General features: G+C 45.0%; 1 protein-coding gene across 2 annotated transcripts in view; it reads right to left on the bottom strand.

Moving 5' to 3' along the window:
* Positions 1-18,523, bottom strand: part of LOC115164829 (vacuolar protein sorting-associated protein 13A-like) — a 66,199-nt gene that overhangs the window by 28,550 nt on the left and 19,126 nt on the right. For both annotated transcript variants that reach the window (XM_029717669.1, XM_029717670.1), the window contains exons 29-51: positions 18,236-18,434; positions 17,800-17,916; positions 16,550-16,653; positions 16,098-16,265; positions 15,507-15,814; positions 15,098-15,245; positions 14,799-14,949; positions 14,575-14,699; positions 14,223-14,392; positions 13,449-13,693; positions 12,956-13,275; positions 12,441-12,803; positions 10,335-10,436; positions 8,960-9,112; positions 8,431-8,692; positions 7,948-8,108; positions 7,691-7,794; positions 6,249-6,543; positions 1,498-1,932; positions 1,231-1,335; positions 878-1,024; positions 459-590; positions 115-248 (exon numbers count right to left, since the gene is read on the bottom strand). In XM_029717669.1, coding sequence (XP_029573529.1) covers positions 115-248; positions 459-590; positions 878-1,024; positions 1,231-1,335; positions 1,498-1,932; positions 6,249-6,543; positions 7,691-7,794; positions 7,948-8,108; positions 8,431-8,692; positions 8,960-9,112; positions 10,335-10,436; positions 12,441-12,803; positions 12,956-13,275; positions 13,449-13,693; positions 14,223-14,392; positions 14,575-14,699; positions 14,799-14,949; positions 15,098-15,245; positions 15,507-15,814; positions 16,098-16,265; positions 16,550-16,653; positions 17,800-17,916; positions 18,236-18,434 — 4,448 coding nt within the window. The remainder of the gene's footprint in view (positions 1-114; positions 249-458; positions 591-877; positions 1,025-1,230; positions 1,336-1,497; positions 1,933-6,248; positions 6,544-7,690; positions 7,795-7,947; positions 8,109-8,430; positions 8,693-8,959; positions 9,113-10,334; positions 10,437-12,440; positions 12,804-12,955; positions 13,276-13,448; positions 13,694-14,222; positions 14,393-14,574; positions 14,700-14,798; positions 14,950-15,097; positions 15,246-15,506; positions 15,815-16,097; positions 16,266-16,549; positions 16,654-17,799; positions 17,917-18,235; positions 18,435-18,523) is intronic.

Below are 18,523 nucleotides of genomic sequence, written 5' to 3'. Positions count from 1 at the left end.
TCCCCTCCTCCCCTCTCTCCTCCTCCCCCATCCACCCTCTCCCTCCAGTCTCTCCTCCTCCCCCATCCTTCTCCTCCTCCCCCATCCACCCTCTCCCTCCAGTCTCTCCTTTACCTCTGGCAGAACTCCAGCGTCTGCTCCTGGGTGTGGTTGATGATGAGGAAGGGGGCGGCTCCATCGTGGTAGTCCGAAAAACAGATAATGATCGAGTGGTCTGATAGGTTCACGTCCACAATGACTCCGCCCAGCTGGAAAATACAGGAAAGCCAAATTAAAAGTAGTAGTACTAGTACTTTAAAGAACCCAACTTGGAAAATGTATTTATCGCCACATCATTAGCTTATACAGTAGTTACCCACAAACACTCCAGTATAGTCCTTAAGTTTGTGTGTGTGTGTGTGTGTGTGTGTGTGTGTGTGTGTGTGTGTGTGTGTGGTGCAATTTCAGGCATTACTCACAGTGTTGTCCAGGTGCAGCAACAGGCAGTTTTCTGGTTTGGTGAAGTCCATGGTTTGAGGGGTTGACAGACAGCCTTCTACCTTGACTTTGAGCATCTTGGAGTCCTTCTCGGGCCAGAATGGGATGGCTGCCTGAGTAGCACAGAGAGAACGAGAGAAGCAAGTGAGAGAGAGAAGAGAGCGAGAGAATAGATTCAGAGAGAGACAAAAACAGAGAGGTCAGTTTCACTACATGGATATGATACTGTATGCAGGGTAGGGCTCCATTATTCCATTTAAAAATTCTGTAAATTTAGGAAAATAACTGATATTCAAGCCATGATTTGAACACATTTTTACTATCAGTACTTTTCATTGCACTTCCTGAATGGATTGAATTGCATTGCATTGGGGGTTGTAGGTAGCTCCAGTTGTGGTACCTGGTGTGGTCTGGCCTTGGTCCAGTGGTCCTGGCCCTCCTCTCCCACCCAGATCACATGCTTGGTCCTGTTCACCAACAGGTAGTACGGCACAAAGCTCACGATACGGGTCAGGCTGAAACTGCTGGGGTCGATCTTCACCCCGATCTTCAATCAAACCATAGAAAGCCACAATCAACCCAAATCAATCCACTCATCTGTGGATTGTTCAATGCTCAGAAAATCACACTCCATGACCAATCTGAAAGTTGTTGAAAGGGTGAACATCAACCGACACTATAATTCTGCTGGTGTCACTTCAAATAAACTCCCAGCAGGTTATCTGCTCGTAGTCTTGATTCACCACCACTCACCAGGTAATCTTTGAGCCTCCCTTTGCACTTCACTTCACCATAGCTACCCACGGTATCCAGGGAGAAATCATCAGACAGCTCGCTGTCCGAGATCATCAGCCGCACCTGCCACGGGAAGAGAAAAAGGTTAGAGGTCGGCGAGACAAGCAGTAAGGATTAGGTCTTTAAAATTAGGCATTATCATTTAAAAGCCCAGTCCTTGTTTAAATAAATAGCAGCCCCGCCATTTGGTTTGCGCTTTGACCAAAGTCAATCCCCACCCACTACCTTGTTGTTGTGCAGAAAATTGCGTGGCTTGAAGGAGAAGAGCAGGGGCATGTCATAGTCCATGGCGTGTTTGCGGTGGATGTCGTTGGCCTTGTATTGCAGCAGGCGACCCGTCTTGTTCACCATCCAGTAGGGAGAATGGATGGCCACCTCAGACAGGCCCGCATCGTACTTCACATGCACCGCAATGTCCAGCTCTGCCCGCTTCCTTTCTCCACCCTCCCCTAACCTAACCTCCTCCTCTTCATCGCGCAGGGAGCGGAACACAATGAAGGTGATCTCGTCCTGGTCGCCACGGAGACCATAGTGGGCCTTCCAATCCTGCCCCAGGTAGTTGAGGAGGTGGAGTTCCAGGCTGGACAGGTCCATGACAGCGGTGTGAAGCTCTGCTGAGTGGCCGTCTATCAGTGTGATGGGGGCGGGTTCTTCACTGTCCTGTCAGCCAATCAACACACACAATATCAATCAGTGACCAATAATAGTCATGTGAGGAGGAAGGTCTGAGGATATATGATATACATATATATCCAGTGGTAGAAAAAGTACCCAGTAGTCATAATTGAGTAAAAGTAAAGATACCTTAAAAGAAAATGACTCAAGTAAAAGTCACCCAGTAAAATACTACTTGAGTAAAAGTCTAAAAGTATTTGGTTTCAAATATACTTGAGTATCAAAAGTAAATGTAATTACTAAAATATAAGTAAAAGTATAAATGATTTCAAATTCCTTATATAAAGCAAACCAGACAGTAGGGCTGGGCGATATGGCCCAAATATTATATCACGGTATTTAAAACAAATTGGACGGTATGATGGTATTTTTAGTTTTGGAATAATTAAAGTTGTACATTTGCTTTGAGTAGTGAGTGATCCTAGGGTAGCAACACATACATTATAATAGAGTCTTTCTCTATTCTGATTGTTTTATACTGTTCAATTCAACTTCAACCTAAACAAATTTCACAACTTTTATCATTTCTGCATTTCCTGCATTCAATTACAGTGGTGGAAAAATACCCAATTGTTATACTTAATTGAGTAAAAGTAAAGATAAATTCATAGAAAATTACTCAAGTAAAAGTGAGTAAAACTTTCTACTTGAGTAAAAGTATAAAAGTATTTGATTTTAAATAAAATTAAGTATCAAAAGTAAATGTTATTGCTAAAATATACTTAAGTATCAAAAGTAAAAGTATAAATAATTTCAAATTCCTTATATTAAGCAAACCAGATGGCACCATGTTCTTGTTTTTTTGTTTATTGACAGATAGCCATGGACACACTCAATACTAAGACATCATTTACAAACGAAGCATTTGTGTTTAGTGAGTCCTCCAGATCAGAGGCAGTAGATGACCAGAGATGTTCTCTTGACAAGTGCGTGAATTTGTCCATTTTCCTGTCCTGCTAAGCATTCAAAACGTAACGAGTACTTTTAGGTGTAGGGAAAATGTATGGGGTAAAAAGTACAGTATTTTATTTAGGAAAATCTATGGAGTAAAGTACAGATACCAAAAAAAATGACTTAAGTAGTACTTGAAAGTATTTTTACTTAAGTACTTTACACTACTGCTCAATTGAGAATTTTCACACTGCCACGTAGGGCTGCAAGATATGGGCAAATAATCTAGGACTTATTTTTAACCAAATGTTGCAATTGCTATTTTTGACTTGCGAATTACAGCAAAACTGTTGGAATCATGGTAATAGAATGACTATTCTAATTCTATAGTTACAATATAATAGTGGGCACTTTGAATACAGTGTTGTTTGAGATAGCAACAAATTAAAATGCCAGGGAGGAGTTATTGTGACATGGAAGGAACTAAAGTGTTGATAAGTGTTTCCTTGGGGACCCTATAAGCTTTGGCTACATTGCATGTTTTCTCTTAGCTACTTCATGTAGCTAACATATTCTTGCTTTGCATATTCCTCTTTGATTTAGAAGATACTGTTGCACAAACAACATGCTGATTTTGGTCTACACCATCACTGGTATTATCAGGCTGTTTGCTCTTACTCAGCACATTTATTAACTAGCTAGCTATTAGCATTAGCGGCGAACAATTAGCGTCTCCCAAGATTTTGGGAAACTTGCTAAGAAAAGACAAACTAGCTGTTTGCTGATGTAAGAAACACAAACTAAGTGTCATTATATAACCCTAGTGGATTTATATTAAGAAGCGAAGTGAAAACAGCATCGTTGCATGTGCTGCATTGACCATGCAGAATGAACGCATGTGTCTCGTGGTTGAGAAACATCAAATGCGCTCATTGAGTGACAGGAAGCGTGGCTAGGTCTGTGTGGTTAGTGGAGCGGAGAGAGATGACTCAAGTAGCGAAGTAAACTATAAAAATTGACATTACACATGGCGTATCACATTTAACAAACAAAACATTCAAATACCGGTATAGACGGTAAAAACCAAAACCGTTCCCTGGATCAACACCGGTATATCATAAAATAAGTATACCGCCCAGCCCTACCAGACCGCACGATTTTCTTGTTTTTTTATTTATTTACGGGTAGCCAGGGGCACACTCCAACACTCAGACATAATTTACAAATTAAGCATTGTGTTTAGTGAGTCTGCCAGATCAGAGGCAGTAGAGATGACCAGGGAAGTTCTTTTGATAAGTGTGTGAATTGGATGATTTTCCTGTCCTGCTAAGCATTGAAAATGTACTTTTGGGTGTCAGGGAAAACGTATGGAGTAAAAAGTACATAATATGTTTTAGGAATGAGTGAAGTAAAAGTAGTCAAAATTATAAATATTAAAGTAAAGTACAGATACCCACCAAAAAATACTTAAGTAAAAATACTTTAAAGTACTACTTAAGTACCTTACACCACTGTATACAGTTAAAGTCGGAAGTTTACATACACTTAGGTTGGAGTCATTAAAACTCGTTTTTCAACCACTCCACAAATTTCTTGTAAACAAACTATAGTTTTGGCAAGTCGGTTAAGACATCTACTTTGTGCATGACACAAGTCATTTTTCCAACAATTGCTTACAGAAAGATTATTTCACTTTCAATTCACTATATCACAATTCCAGTGGGTCAGAAGTTTACTGTGCCTTTAAACAGCTTGGAAAATTCCAGAAAATTATGTCATGTCTTTAGAAGCTTCTGATAGGCTAATTGACATCATTTGAGTCAATTGGAGGTGTACATGTGGATGTATTTCAAGGCCTACCTTCAAACTCAGTGCCTCTTTGCTTGACATCATGGGAAAATCAAAAGAAATCAGCCAAGACCTCAGAAAATAAATTGTAGACCTCCACAAGTCTGGTTCATCCTTGGGAGCAATTTCCAAATGCCTGAAAGTACCACGTTCATCTGTACAAACAATAGTACGCAAGTATAAACATCATGGGACCACGCAGCCATCATACCGCTCAGGAAGGAGACGCGTTCTGTCTCCTAGAGATAAACGTACTTTGATGCGAAAAGTGCAAATCAATCCCAGAACAACAGCAAAGGTCCTTGTGAAGATGCTGGAGGAAACAGGCACAAAAATATCTATATCCACAGTAAAATGAGCCCTATATCGACATAACCTGAAAGGCCACTCAGCAAGGAAGAAGCCACTGCTCTAAAACCGCCATAAAAAAGCCAGACTACGGTTTGCAACTGCTCATGGGGACAAATATCGTAAAAACAAAAATAGAACTGTTTGGCCATAATGACCATCGTTATGTTTGGAGGAGAAAGGGGGAGGCTTGCAAGCCAAAGAACACCATCCCAACCGTGAAGCACAGGGGTGGCAGCATCATGTTGTGGGGGTGCTTTGCTGCAGGAGGTACTGGTGCACTTCACAAAATAGATGGCATCATGAGGGAAGAAAATTATGTGGATATATTGAAGCAACATCTCAAGACATCAGTCAGGAAGTTAAAGCTTGGTCGCAAATGGGTCTTCCAAATGGACAATGGCCCCAAGCATACTTCTAAATTGTGGCAAAATAGCTTAAGGACAACAAAGTCAAGGTATTGGAGTGGCCATCACAAAGCCCTGACCTCAAACCTGTAGAAAATTTGTGGGCAGAACTGAAAAAGCTTGTGCGAGCAAGGAGGCTACAAACCTGACTCACCTACACCAGCTCTGTCAGGAGGAATGGGCCAAAATTCACCCAACTTATTGTGGGAAGCTTGTGGAAGGCTACCCGAAACGTTTGACCCAAGTTAAACAATTTAAAGGCAATGCTACCAAATACTAATTGAGTGTATGTAAACTTCTGACCCACTGGGAATGTGATGAAAGAAATAAAAGCTGAAATAAATCACTCAACTATTATTCTGACATTTCACATTCTTAAAATAAAGTAGTGATCCTAACTGACCTAAAACAGGGAATTTTTACTAGGATTAAATGTCAGGTATTGTGAAAAACTAAGTTTAAATGTATTTGGCTAAGGTGTATGTAAACTTCCGACTTCAACTGTATATCTATGTGCAGTATGAAGGTGATAGGGGAGCAGTTGTAACATACTGTAGGTCCATTTCTCTGCTGGTGGGTAGGGACTCAGGAGTAATGTGGGTAGTAGCCACTGATCTGTCTGTGTGTGTGTTTTTTGGTTTTCCTCACAACAATAGTGAAACAAGTCAAATTTGGACAAGTGGGGAGATTTCGCCGGTCCGCACATGGAAAAAGGCTATTTTAGGCTTATCAATTGTTTTCAATGACGATGATTGTTCAATGATTGTTTGGTCCCCACAAGGATAAAAAACAAGTGTGTGTGTGTACCTGTAGGCGATAGGTGATGGGGTAAGGCAGAAGGTTCCGGAGCAGGACGGAGGGCCACAGGTGCAGGATGTAGGGCTCATCAAAGTGCTCCCCAGCCACTCCCGTGTGTTGTGATGTCACTGTGTCTTTCAGAGGTACGATGTTGACCATTAGCACGCTGGCGCTGTTGCCATGTCGATGACAGGTCTGCTGTACACGTGCACCAGGCTGCTGGCTCACTGACTCGTAGCTGAAGCCCTCGGAAGAATCATATTGATTGTCTCCTTCGGTTATCGGCTGCAGGCTCAACTTTGACCTAAGGGGGGGTGGACACACAGCAGTCAGTGTGTGGTGTGTGTGTGTTGAGGACAACTTCCTGGGCTTCAGGAGGAAGGCCAGTGGAAAATTGGACACTTGTGCTGCAGGGTTTGGAGTCTGGTCAGACCTCAATGACATGTGCAACCGGACTAGAGTGGAGCTCTGATGAACACGGACTGATATGCAAACTGAGCCAGTGACTGCCTCTGATGCAGTTGTGGCAGATTGCAGTGTTTTTGTGGAGGCTTCTGTCACCCATGATGGAACATCTCATCCTACATCCAGGACAGATCTCATCCTACATCCAGGACAACACTCCTTGGTATCAGACAGATGCAGCTACTGCAACACTGGACTGGCCTGAGGCAGCAGGGGAAACTCACTGCCCTGGACTGTGCTGACCACTGTCGCCCATGGGCAGCCTAGTGGTTAGAGCGTTGGACTAGTAACCAAAAGGTTGCAAGATCGAATCCCCGAGCTGACAAGGGAAAAATCTGTCATTCTGCCCCTGAACAAGGCAGTTAACCCACTGTTCCTAGGCCGTCAGTGAAAATAATAATTTGTTCTCAACTGACTTGCCTAGTTACATAAAGGTAAAATGAAAATAAAACTCCATGTACCAGAATGCTGCCATTGGCGAGGACAATCTCACCTTTACAGTTAAGGCGAGGCTGCAAGTTCTACCAACAAAATATAAACTAGTACTCTGGTACCCTGCAAACCATAACCCATTTTGTATTATACATGTGTCAAATGTAATGGAGTCTGTTGCCCATGTTGTGAATGGTTGCTGTTCATACAAGGATTTGTACTATTGCTAGTCATGACCTCTTTGTCGACCTGATAGCCAACGAGATGAGACATGTAGTCTCACCAACAGCACACATCCAGGAAGCTGGTTTGATCTTGATGATGATGTGTTTTCCTGTGTGCCAAATACGCCACATGTTGTTGTTGTGGGGGGGGGGGGGGTACTCATTTGACGGCTACATGGGGCAGGCCTTTGTCGATAAACTGCTGAAATACCAGCCCCTCGTGGCACGCTTGGACAGCCTCATGCATACAGGGACCTATGAAATGTTTGGATCCTTTTTTACTGTAAATTTGATTGGTGGACTCAAAGTATTTAAATGTATGTGTGCTACCTGTAGGAGTCAAGAGGCACGCAGAACTCCTCTGTAGGTAATGAGATCCCCAGACACGTGGAGCCCTCCATCACTCTGAACGGGATGGAAAAGTGGTTTATGATCTGTAAGGGAGACATGAGAAAGAGACACGTTGTTCAGATAGAATTTATATTCTCTGGGGTCAAGTTTAGTACATTCTGGGGTCAAGTTAAGTACAGTGGAGAGAGAAGGAAGAGGGGTAGGGAAGCAACCCCCCCCCGGTGACTGTAACTTGCCTGGAAGGGAGAGCGGATCTTGATGTGCTTGCTTCCCTGCACAGAGTAGATCTGACAGACCAGGAAGCGGGTGACCCCAGAGACTTTGTGCATGACACTGTACATGCCACGCCCCACTTTGATCAACGGAATCACGCTGGCTGAAGTGTGGCCCACGGGAGCTGAGGACAAGAACATCAAAAACCATGAGATCAACTACTAAATTTACCCTAGACCCAGCAAACTACTCGTGTTAGCTCCGCAAACAAATGTCTGAGCATTAGGTCAGAACGCTAACACTGTCTTGGACCCAGGGTCTAAATATCAAGGATCGTAATCATAAAGCCTCTCAGAGTAGGAGCGCTGATCTAGGATCAGGTCCATTGTCCATATAATCTTATTCATTATGATTTAAAAAGCAAGACTGATCCCTAGATCAGCAGTCCTACTCTGAATATGGGTGCTGGTCTGCACTGGTGTAACTGTTGTAACTGTGTTGCTTACTGGGCTGTATGTAGTAATCCTTGGCCACCAGCGAGGTCATGGCAGAGAACTGGTCTGAGTGGGTGGTGGTGCGACGGTAGTCCATGTTGACACTCTCTCCGTTCTGCAGCTCTACACGGTTCTCTGTGGCCTCACGGCCCAGGGGGCAGAACATCTCACTGTACACCACTGACACAGTCAGACCCAGATGGTTCTTCACCACGAACGGCGCCTCGTCCTCCTGGAAACTCTCTGATGTCTGCTTGGCCGCCTCCGCAAAGGCCTGCCATACAAGCACGCACACACAAACACACACGTTGGGATGTACAAGAAATAAGGCCTACACCAAGCTATCCCAACACATTAAAAACAACCCACGTAGACATAAAAAGTTATTTAGTTAAAATGTTTTATTGTGATTATTATTGACAGTATAGATTACGTGATTCCATAAAATAATTCAAAAAATTGTTCACAAAAAAGGTATCTTTTCAGCTAGCCAATAGAATAGCACATATAAGAGTGCTGGTGTGTGACGTCATTGACTTACCGTGCCCAGGTTACTGAGCATGCCCAGTCCACACTTAGAGAGGGTGATGTTGAGCTGGTCCTTGCTGCTGATGCTGATGATAGTCTTGTAGTCTGGGATGCTGCAGTCCACTTCATCTGATATACCGGAGTACTTTACTGGCTTCTTCTTCATCTGCAGTTGGGGGAAATCATGGCCGTTAAGTGTGTGGTGGATAGTGTGTTTACACTATCTGGATGAGCGATGTGTGTGGAACATGGGACAGTGTTTGTGAGTTTGTGTGTGTGGTGTGAATGAGAGATTTTTTTAAAGGTTGACTTTGGGCAAAGAAATCTTTAAAAAAAGTTTTATACTGTATAACTGATCAATGCACTATCATACCAGGTCATTTAATGCTTAAAAACATCTCTACAGCTTCCGTCCAAAAACAAATCCCGTGAAATGACGTCAACACATACTGAAAGAGTTACTGGCTAGCTTTTTGTTACCTAAAACCCTCACAAACTTTTACAGAGGCACAATTGACAGCATCCTGTCGGGCTGTATCACCGCCTGGTTGTATCCCCGTATGACTGCACCGCCCACAACCGCAAGGCTCTCCAGAGGGTGGTGCGGTCTGCACAACGCATCACCGGGGGCAAACGACCTGCCCTCCAGGACACCTGCAGCACCCGATGTCACAGCAAGGCCAAAAAGGTCATCAAGGACAACAACCACCCGAGCCACTGCCTGTTCACCCCGCTATCATCCAGAAGGTGAGGTCAGTACAGATGCATCAAAGCTGGGACCAAGAGACTGAAAAACAGCTTCTATCTCAAGGCCCTCAGACTGTTAAACAGCCATCACTAACACAGATGCTGATGCCTACATACAGACTTGAAATCATTGGCTACTTTAATAAATGGATCACTAGTCACTTTTAATAATGCCACTATAATAATGTTTACATATCTTGCATTTCTCATCTCATATGTATATTCTGTATTTTATACCATCTATTGCATCTTGCCTATGCCGCTCTGTCATTGCTCATCCATATATTTATATTCTTATTACATACTTCTTATTACATTATTCCTTACTTAGATTTGTGTGTATTAGGTATTTGTTGTGGAATTGTTAGATTACTTGTTAGATATTGCTGCACTGTCGGAACTAGAAGCACAAGCATTCCGCTGCACTCGCAATAACATCTGCTAACCATGTGTATGTGACCAATAAAATGTTATTTGCTACAGTGGCTTAGCTAACGAACTAGCTACGTTTGTTGCGGCATGCATGACCAGAATGACACATCGATGAACCACCAAAGGCACACCCCATTTCTGTTAGAAAATTGAGTAAGAGGCAGAGTTGGACCGTTTTTTCGTGCCCAAAGTCGACCTTTAAGGGTCACCTTTAATCCCAGAGTCCAGGATCTGAAGCTGTCTCTGATCTCGTCCTCTAGGGGCTCCAGCAGAGGCTCCCACACCCCCATCACCTCGTTGAAGTAGTGTACCTAAACAAACACACAACAATATGTTACAGCACACCAAATGCAGTCTGACTAAACCCATAGTTGAAGTCGGAAGTTTACATACACTTAGGTTGGAGTCATTAAAACTCGTTTTTCAACCACTCCACAATTTTCTTGTAAACAAACTATAGTTTTGGCAAGTCGGTTAGGACATCTACTTTGTGCATGAGACAAGTAATTTTGTTCAACAATTGTTTACAGACAGATTATTTCACTTATAATTCACTGTATCACAATTCCAGTGGGTCAGAAGTTTACACCTGAAACAGACACCTGAAACCCCACCTCTTTAAGGAAAACCTGGGATAGGATTAAGTAATCCTTCTAACCCCCCCCCTCCCCCCCAAAAAAGATATAGATGTACTATTGTAAAGCGGTTGTTCCACTGGATATCATAAGGTGAATGCACCAATTAGTAAGTCGCTCTGGATAAGAGCGTCTGCTAAATGACGTAAATGTAAATGTTTACATAAAATAAGTTGACTGTGCCTTTTAAACAGCTTGGAAAATTCCAGAAAATGATGTCATGGCTTTAGAAGCTTCTGATAGGACAATTGACATAATTTGAGCCAATTGGAGGTGTACCTGTGGATGTATTTCAAGGCCTACCTTCAAACTCAGTGCCTCTTTGCTTGACATCATGGGAAAATCAAAAGAAATCAGCCCAGACCTCAGAAAAAAATTGTAGACCTCCACAAGTCTGGTTCATCCTTGGGAGCAATTTCCAAACGCCTGAAGGTACCACATTCATCTGTACAAACAATAGTACGCAAGCATAAACACCATGGGACCACACAGCCGTCATACCGCTCAGGAAGGAGACGCGTTCTGCCTCCTAGAGATGAACGTACTTTGGTGCGAAAAGTGCAAATCAACCTTGTGAAGATGCTGGAGGAAACAGCTACAAAAGTATCTATATCCACAGTAAAACGAGTCCTATATCGACATAACCTGAAAGGCCACTCAGCAAGGAAGAAGCCACTGCTCCAAAACCGCCATTAAAAAGGCCAGACTACAGTTTTGCAACTGCACATGGGGACAAAGATCGTACTTTTTGGAGAAATGTCCTATGGTCTGATGAAACAAAAATAGAACTGTTTGGCCATAATGACCATTGTTATGTTTGGAGGAAAAAGGGGGATGCTTGCAAGCCGAAGAACACCATCCCAACCGTGAAGCATGGGGGTGGCAGCATCATGTTGTGGGGGTGCTTTGCTGCAGGAGGGACTGGTGCACATCACAAAATAGATGGCATCATGAGGGAAGAAAATTATGTGAATATATTGAAGCAACATCTCAAGACATCAGTCAGGAAGTTAAAACTTGGTCGCAAATGGGTCTTCCAAATAGACAATGACCCCAAGCATACTTCCAAAGTTGTGGCAAAATGGCTTAAGGACAACAAAGTCAAGGTATTGGAGTGGCCATCACAAAGCCCTGACCTCAATCCCATAGAAAATGTGTGGGCAGAACTGAAAAAGCGTGTGTAAGCAAGGAGGCCTACAAACCTGACTCAGTTACACCAGCTCTGTCAGGAGGAATGGGCTAAAGTTCACCCAACTTATTGTGGGAAGCTTGTGGAAGGCTACCCGAAACGTTTGACCCAAGTTAAACAATTTAAAGGCAATGCTACCAAATTCTAATTGAGTGTGTGTAAACTTCTGACCCACTGGAAATGTGATGAAATAAATAAAAGCTGAAATAAATCAATCTCTCTACTAATACTCTGACATTTCACAGTCTTAAAATAAAGTGGTGATCCTAACTGACCTAAGACAGGGAATGTTTACTAGGATTAAATGTCAGGAATTGTGAGTTTAAATGTATTTGGCTAAGATGTATCTAAAATTCCAACTTCAACTGTATGTTTTAGTTGAATTGAGGTTGTGTAGAAGTTGTGAAAATGTTGTGTAGATGTGTAAAGGTTTTGTAGATGTTGTATAGAGGTAGTGTAGAGGTCGCATGCAGAGATGTGCAGTGCCTGACCTCCAGATTGAGCTGGCTGTGCAGATTGATGAGGGTGCTCCAGTTCTTGACGTCCCCGTGGAAGGAGGACTTGGCCAGCAGCATGGGGACGGTACGGTGGCCCACCCCAGCCTCCAGGGTCAGGCAGATGGAGGAAATGGCCACCTGCAGGGACTCACCCTGGGGAATCAGCCGGACCAGGGACTGGGCATCCTCGTCTTTACCCTCCTCCTCCAGGAACCACAGCTTGAGGTCCTGCCAGGACCGGCGCTCCCACAGGTCTGGGGGCACGGGGCTCTCCAGCTCCGACTGGGGCATGTCTGCACCGGCCGGGCTCAGCACCGACTGGATGGTGATCACTGTGTTGATGATGATGGGCGACACCTGTGGGAAGGGGGCACGGAGGAGAATGGAATGTAAGACACATCACTCTGGTTTTGGCAGCTGTGCCAGAAATAAAAACATAAGAAAAAGTGACAATAAGGTATTTTATTAGTGAGATGCTTCTTCCTGTTCCTTTTTTGGCCGTGGCCTACCTTGAGTGTCAGTGCCTTGATGGAGACCTCCATGGCCTGCGGGGAGGTGGAGGACTGTGTGCTCTTGAAGAACACCTGGCAGGGCTGCAGCACAGTGGTCTCCTTGTTCCTCCTCTTCTCCCTCAGGAAGGGGCAGGCCACCACCTTCAGGTCCTTGACCACTGCCGTCATCAGCTGACCATCCAGGTTGCTCTTCATCACCAGCTCGCACTCCATGGTCATGACCAGGGCTGGGGCGTCGGCACGCGTCAGGTCAGCCACAAAGACAATCTCTGGGTTCTTCACCAGAACATTCATCACCGACTTTACTGCCACTGGAGCTGGAGCACAGACAGAGAGGAAAGCAGGGGTGTGTTCATTAGGCATCAAATGGAAGAAAACTGTCAGAAACGGAGTGAAACTATCGGACATTTCACTTTGCACTAATTGGACGTCGTACAAACATGACATTTGTTTTGAATATTGTGTAGTGTGAAATGTGAATGTATCGTACCAGGTTCCTTGGAAGCGGCGGTGGCTGTAACTGTGGGTTTAGTGCTGCTGTTCTTGGGGGCGGCTGAGGAGAAACCCTGTTGGCTGGCCTTGAGGAAGATGTCGGCCACGGTGAGCAGGAACTCCATGCTGGCACAGAGGTAGACATCCTGCACCACCATCTCCAGAGAGGTGCCTTCACGCCCCTGATTGTAGTTCACCTCCACCATCACGTTCCTCTCAGCGCTCAGACGAATCGCCATCATCCTGACAGACAGAGGCCAGAGGGACAGGTGTACATGATGATTCCTACAGAAAGAGCAATAATAACAATCCCTACAGCAAGGGTCCTAATAACACACCCTACCATCAGTGCACTAAATACCTTATTTGTCATATGATGTTACATTGAAGAGTGAGTAACTTTTTATTCTACTCTACAGATTCAAAGATTCCATTCTCTCAAAACAATTGACATACCAGATGGAAATACTCATGGGTTTTGATGAACTGGGAGTGCGAGATTAAATTAAAGCTGCTTTGACTATCATGGGGTTGCTAACCAAAGCCATTCATCTTTGCTGTGTGACAGTCCTATGTGAACAGACAGATGGTGAAGCAGTGATGAACATTATGCCACGCTGGAGAACACACACTGAGCCTCGTACATCAACGCCAGCACTGAGCCACACGCTCATATGTTCACAGTACACACACATCACTCTGCGGTATCTCTCCCAGTGTCTGTGAATGTGTATGTAGGCTTAGTACCAAGGTAACTGTGTGTGTGTTTTACCTGGCAGTGATATTCTTGACTCTGCGTCTCTTGTCGTCTAGCAGGCAGTCTGTGAGTTTGACGGAGGCCTTCATGGATCCGTCTGAGAACATGTGGACAGATGTAGAGATAGTTCCCAAGGTGAACTCAGCCAGCATCAGCTGATCATCCCTGGAGTCCAACACCTGCACCTGGATACAGACACATAGGCAGAGACGCATGCCCACAGAGACAGGCAAAGACACATAGGCAGAGACGCACGCCCACAGAGACAGGCACAGACACACACTTTTTGGTAAGAATATCTAAGCGGATGGAGTTTTCTGTGGTCAATTATAGTGTTTGTGAAGGTGTGCAGTGATGCAGTAGTCACCTCAGTCCCATTGGGGCTGTACAGGACCAGAGTCATGGAGTCAAACTTGAAGTCTACTTTGAGTGTGTTCTTCAGCTTAGTGCTCTTCTGGGTCTCCACCACTGCAGCAGTTACCACTATGTTGCCTACAGACAGGGTTCAACATGATTATCAATAATCATCCAAATATTAACTCACACATTCAACCCAACAGTCCTCATCGCTGGTGGGGATAGTACCAGTACCTCCTGTGCCCTGCGAGCCTTTGGTAGTGGCAGTGTCGGAGCGGTCCACTGTAGACAGAGGAGGACGAGGGGAAGCAGCGTCTGACGTCTCTGACATGTTCTCACCCAGAGTCCTCAACACCACTGTCATGTCATCCTGACTCAGGATCAGCTAGTAAGACAAAAACACACACCCACCCCTTTACACAAATGTATCAACAACCATCATTTCATACTAACATTTCTTGTTCATTGAGAGTTGGCTTTAACTAACACAGACACACACACGGACACATACACACATACAGACACACACTCACATTCATAGGTTTGAGGTGGGCAGTGATCTTTATGTCAGGGATGCTGTGGTACCAGGAGGCTGACAGGTTCCTCTGGATGGACAGGTCCAGGTTGACCGGCTTCAGAACCTGGATCTCCCCCTGAAATCTCCCCTTCTCAAAGGTGGTTCTGGACAATCAAACACAACAAACAAACAAACGGCTTTACAGGTTGTGATTTTCTGCACATCCAGGATTGGACCAGATATACAAAAGTAACTGAAACACACAGAAATATGTCTATTATCAAGAAACACCTCACATCCCTGTGAACAAATGAAGTAATCCGTTCACTTTAAACAACTGCGAATCCATGAGGTTTAATTCTGATTCCGTAAACAGAATTGGCTGACTGCTGGTGTGCTGCACTAGCAACCCTGTTCTGTCTCACCTGTACATCTTCAGGTCACTGAGGCCCACGGTCATGGTGTCGATGATGGGAGGGATCTTGACATGCGTCTGGGAGTCGACCAAGGCGAAGCAGTTCTTGACCGTGACCATACCGAGGTCAGCCACAGTGACGTTGGTGGAGGAGGACGACTGCGGCAGGAAGACAAGAGGAGCTTTGAAGTCTACATTCAGAGAGATGCGCGTGCTGCGCTCAGCAAGCTCCATCACCCCCGTGGCTGCCTTTTCCGCTGCCTGTACCGTCACCTCAGCCAGGGCCTCCTTGGCCGCCTGGAAATTGTTGATGAAGGCCTTGGGGAGAGAGGTGAATGAGGAGGAAGAGAAGGGGTGGGACAAAGAGCAGTCACGTTACAGAGTGCTCATCGATGGTCATATGACGTAGGACAATCCAGAACCGAAAAAGTGCACCGAATGTGATTAGGCTTGGAAGGTTCTGGGGCATTTTCATACCGGTACTACAAGTAAGGCCATGGTTTTCGACACCCTGGAAAAGTGTTGTTGGCAGCTGAATTTTTGAAGCACATAAAAGGATAGGTGATAGTTAAGTGGAGTTAAGAGAGATGGTGTCTCTTACCAGGATGGAGGAGACAAACTTGTTGAGGAAGATGACCTGGATGCAGCCCACCGTCAGGGAGATGCTGGTGTCCACTTTACCCATGTCTAGATAGGCATCACCCTCAGTAGCGTCCGTGTGGTTCACCATGCGGAAAGCAAACACCTCCTTATCAGCTATGGACACACACTAGGATGCAGACGCAGTACAAATATAGCAGCAGAAAGCAAAAACAACAATCATAATTTCTCGTGAATGTGGCCCTTTTACTGGGAAAATAACATCGCTAAAGTAAAACAAAATGGTAAACATTAGGTGACATTGGGATTTGCCGTTTGTTCAAATTTTGATATGTCAACTTTTCATTTGATCCTTTTTGGATACTGGAGGCCATGAGTGAGCCTTGTGAGTATGGTAGTCAATGACTGCTGGGTCGTGTCCGTTAGGGCACGCAAAGGAAAACATTGAGTTACCTGCTTGTACAGTGCCTCCTTATCACAGTCCAGAATGACTATGTTCTTCAGGTTGGCCAGAACCTCGACCGCCTTTCTCCTCATCAGCACCTCCGACACCAGGCCTGGAACATAGAACAAAGAGGCAGAACATTGAGGAGCAGGTCTAGGTCTAGAACAAGTCTAAAACAAGGCAACAGTAAACATGTTCTTCCCCACAAATAACGAATGATGAAAGCTTGTTCAAAGTTTGGAACTTCAGTTGATTACTATAGCGCCCCCTTTGGCCAATCAGTGTAATTTTGTAAATGCCATATCTCTATGGCACATCACTCACCAAAGTTTTGTCAAAATCGGGCCAGCGGTGTCTGCGATATCGCGTGATTAACTAACGTACATACTAGTGGACGGCGACAGATCCATAGTCCCCCCCCCCTCCGATTTCATGGTGGGGCACAACAAAGGTGTGTTCATATCAGTTCCAGAGCCAATAGGAAAAGATCATCAGTGGCCTGAGTATTTCTTCATGTTTACCACAAGGTAGCACTAGCATCATTATAATGCGTGTGCTTGCATGTCCTGTCCACACAAACACATAATTGTATGCAATATCATAATATATGCATGCAGCTGTTGTGGATGTGTGTTGCGGACGGTGACTTGCGTTGGGGACGTGTGTTGCGGACGGTGACTTGCGTTGGGGACGTGTGTTGCGGACGGTGACGTGTGTTGCGGACGGTGACTTGTGTTGCGGACGGTGACTTGTGTTGCGGACGGTGACTTGTGTTGCGGACGGTGACTTGTGTTGCGGACGGTGACTTGTGTTGCGGACGGTGACTTGTGTTGCGGACGGTGACTTGTGGACGTGTGTTGTGGACTTGTGTTGCGGACGGTGACTTGTGTTGCGGACGGTGACGTGTGTTGCGGACGGTGACGTGTGTTGCGGACGGTGACGTGTGTTGCGGACGGTGACGTGTGTTTTCGGACGGTGACGTGTGTTTTTGGACGGTGACGTGTGTTTTTGGACGGTGACGTGTGTTTTTGGACGGTGACGTGTGTTGCGGACGGTGACGTGTGTTGCGGACGGTGACGTGTGTTGCGGACGGTGACGTGTGTTGCGGACGGTGACGTGTGTTGCGGACGGTGACGTGTGTTGCGGACGGTGACGTGTGTTGCGGACGGTGACTTGTGTTGCGGACGGTGACTTGTGTTGCGGACGGTGACTTGTGTTGCGGACGGTGACTTGTGTTGCGGACGGTGACTTGTGTTACCCTCAATGCGGATCTCTGCTATCATGTGGCTCTGGCCTCGGATGAAAACCTTCAGACAGTTGAGATCAGCTCTGATGTGCAAATTCACCACGTCCTCAAACTTTGACTTCTTAGAAGCTGAGGAGAGTGGGGCAGAGAGACATTGATGAAAGAGTAGTTCCTTCGTCCAAACTTAAAAGACGCTTTGATGTGAAGATGATTTTGTTTGCATCACAATACATCAAACGTCAAGTGATCCATACAATGGCAGAGAATTTACATTTGGTTTAGCTAGCTACGTATTAGAAGGAGAATACATGGAGGACATGTGTCTACTCAATATCTCTACATGCAACAAATATACAGGAGGTATATTACTTAACCAAAGCCTCTTCCACTTTCAACTAACTTGATTCATGAAATTCTAATACATTTAAACATTGAAATTGATAATTACATGTTCTTTTTGCCACGGCCGATTCCTCCTTCTCGCCCTCCTCCCCCTCTCCCTCTCCCTCGTCCTCCTCTGGGATTGTGGGCAGCTCCTCCTTGCTAGGCACCGCCTCCTTGGTCGGGGGGAGGAGGCTGTTCAGGAAGTTCATGGCGTTGAGCAAAGCCTCCGTGTGCAGGTGTACATCCAGAGATGAGAAGTTCACCTGAGACAGATTTCACGCACACACCACCGCCACAATGAACACACTAACACAACTGAGCAGAGTACTGAGCTCAAATCAACATCATGTTG

The sequence above is a fragment of the Salmo trutta genome, chromosome 27 (genome assembly GCF_901001165.1).
Source record: "Salmo trutta chromosome 27, fSalTru1.1, whole genome shotgun sequence".
Lineage (NCBI taxonomy): Eukaryota > Metazoa > Chordata > Actinopteri > Salmoniformes > Salmonidae > Salmo > Salmo trutta.
This window is presented reverse-complemented; position numbering and strand designations above follow the sequence as displayed.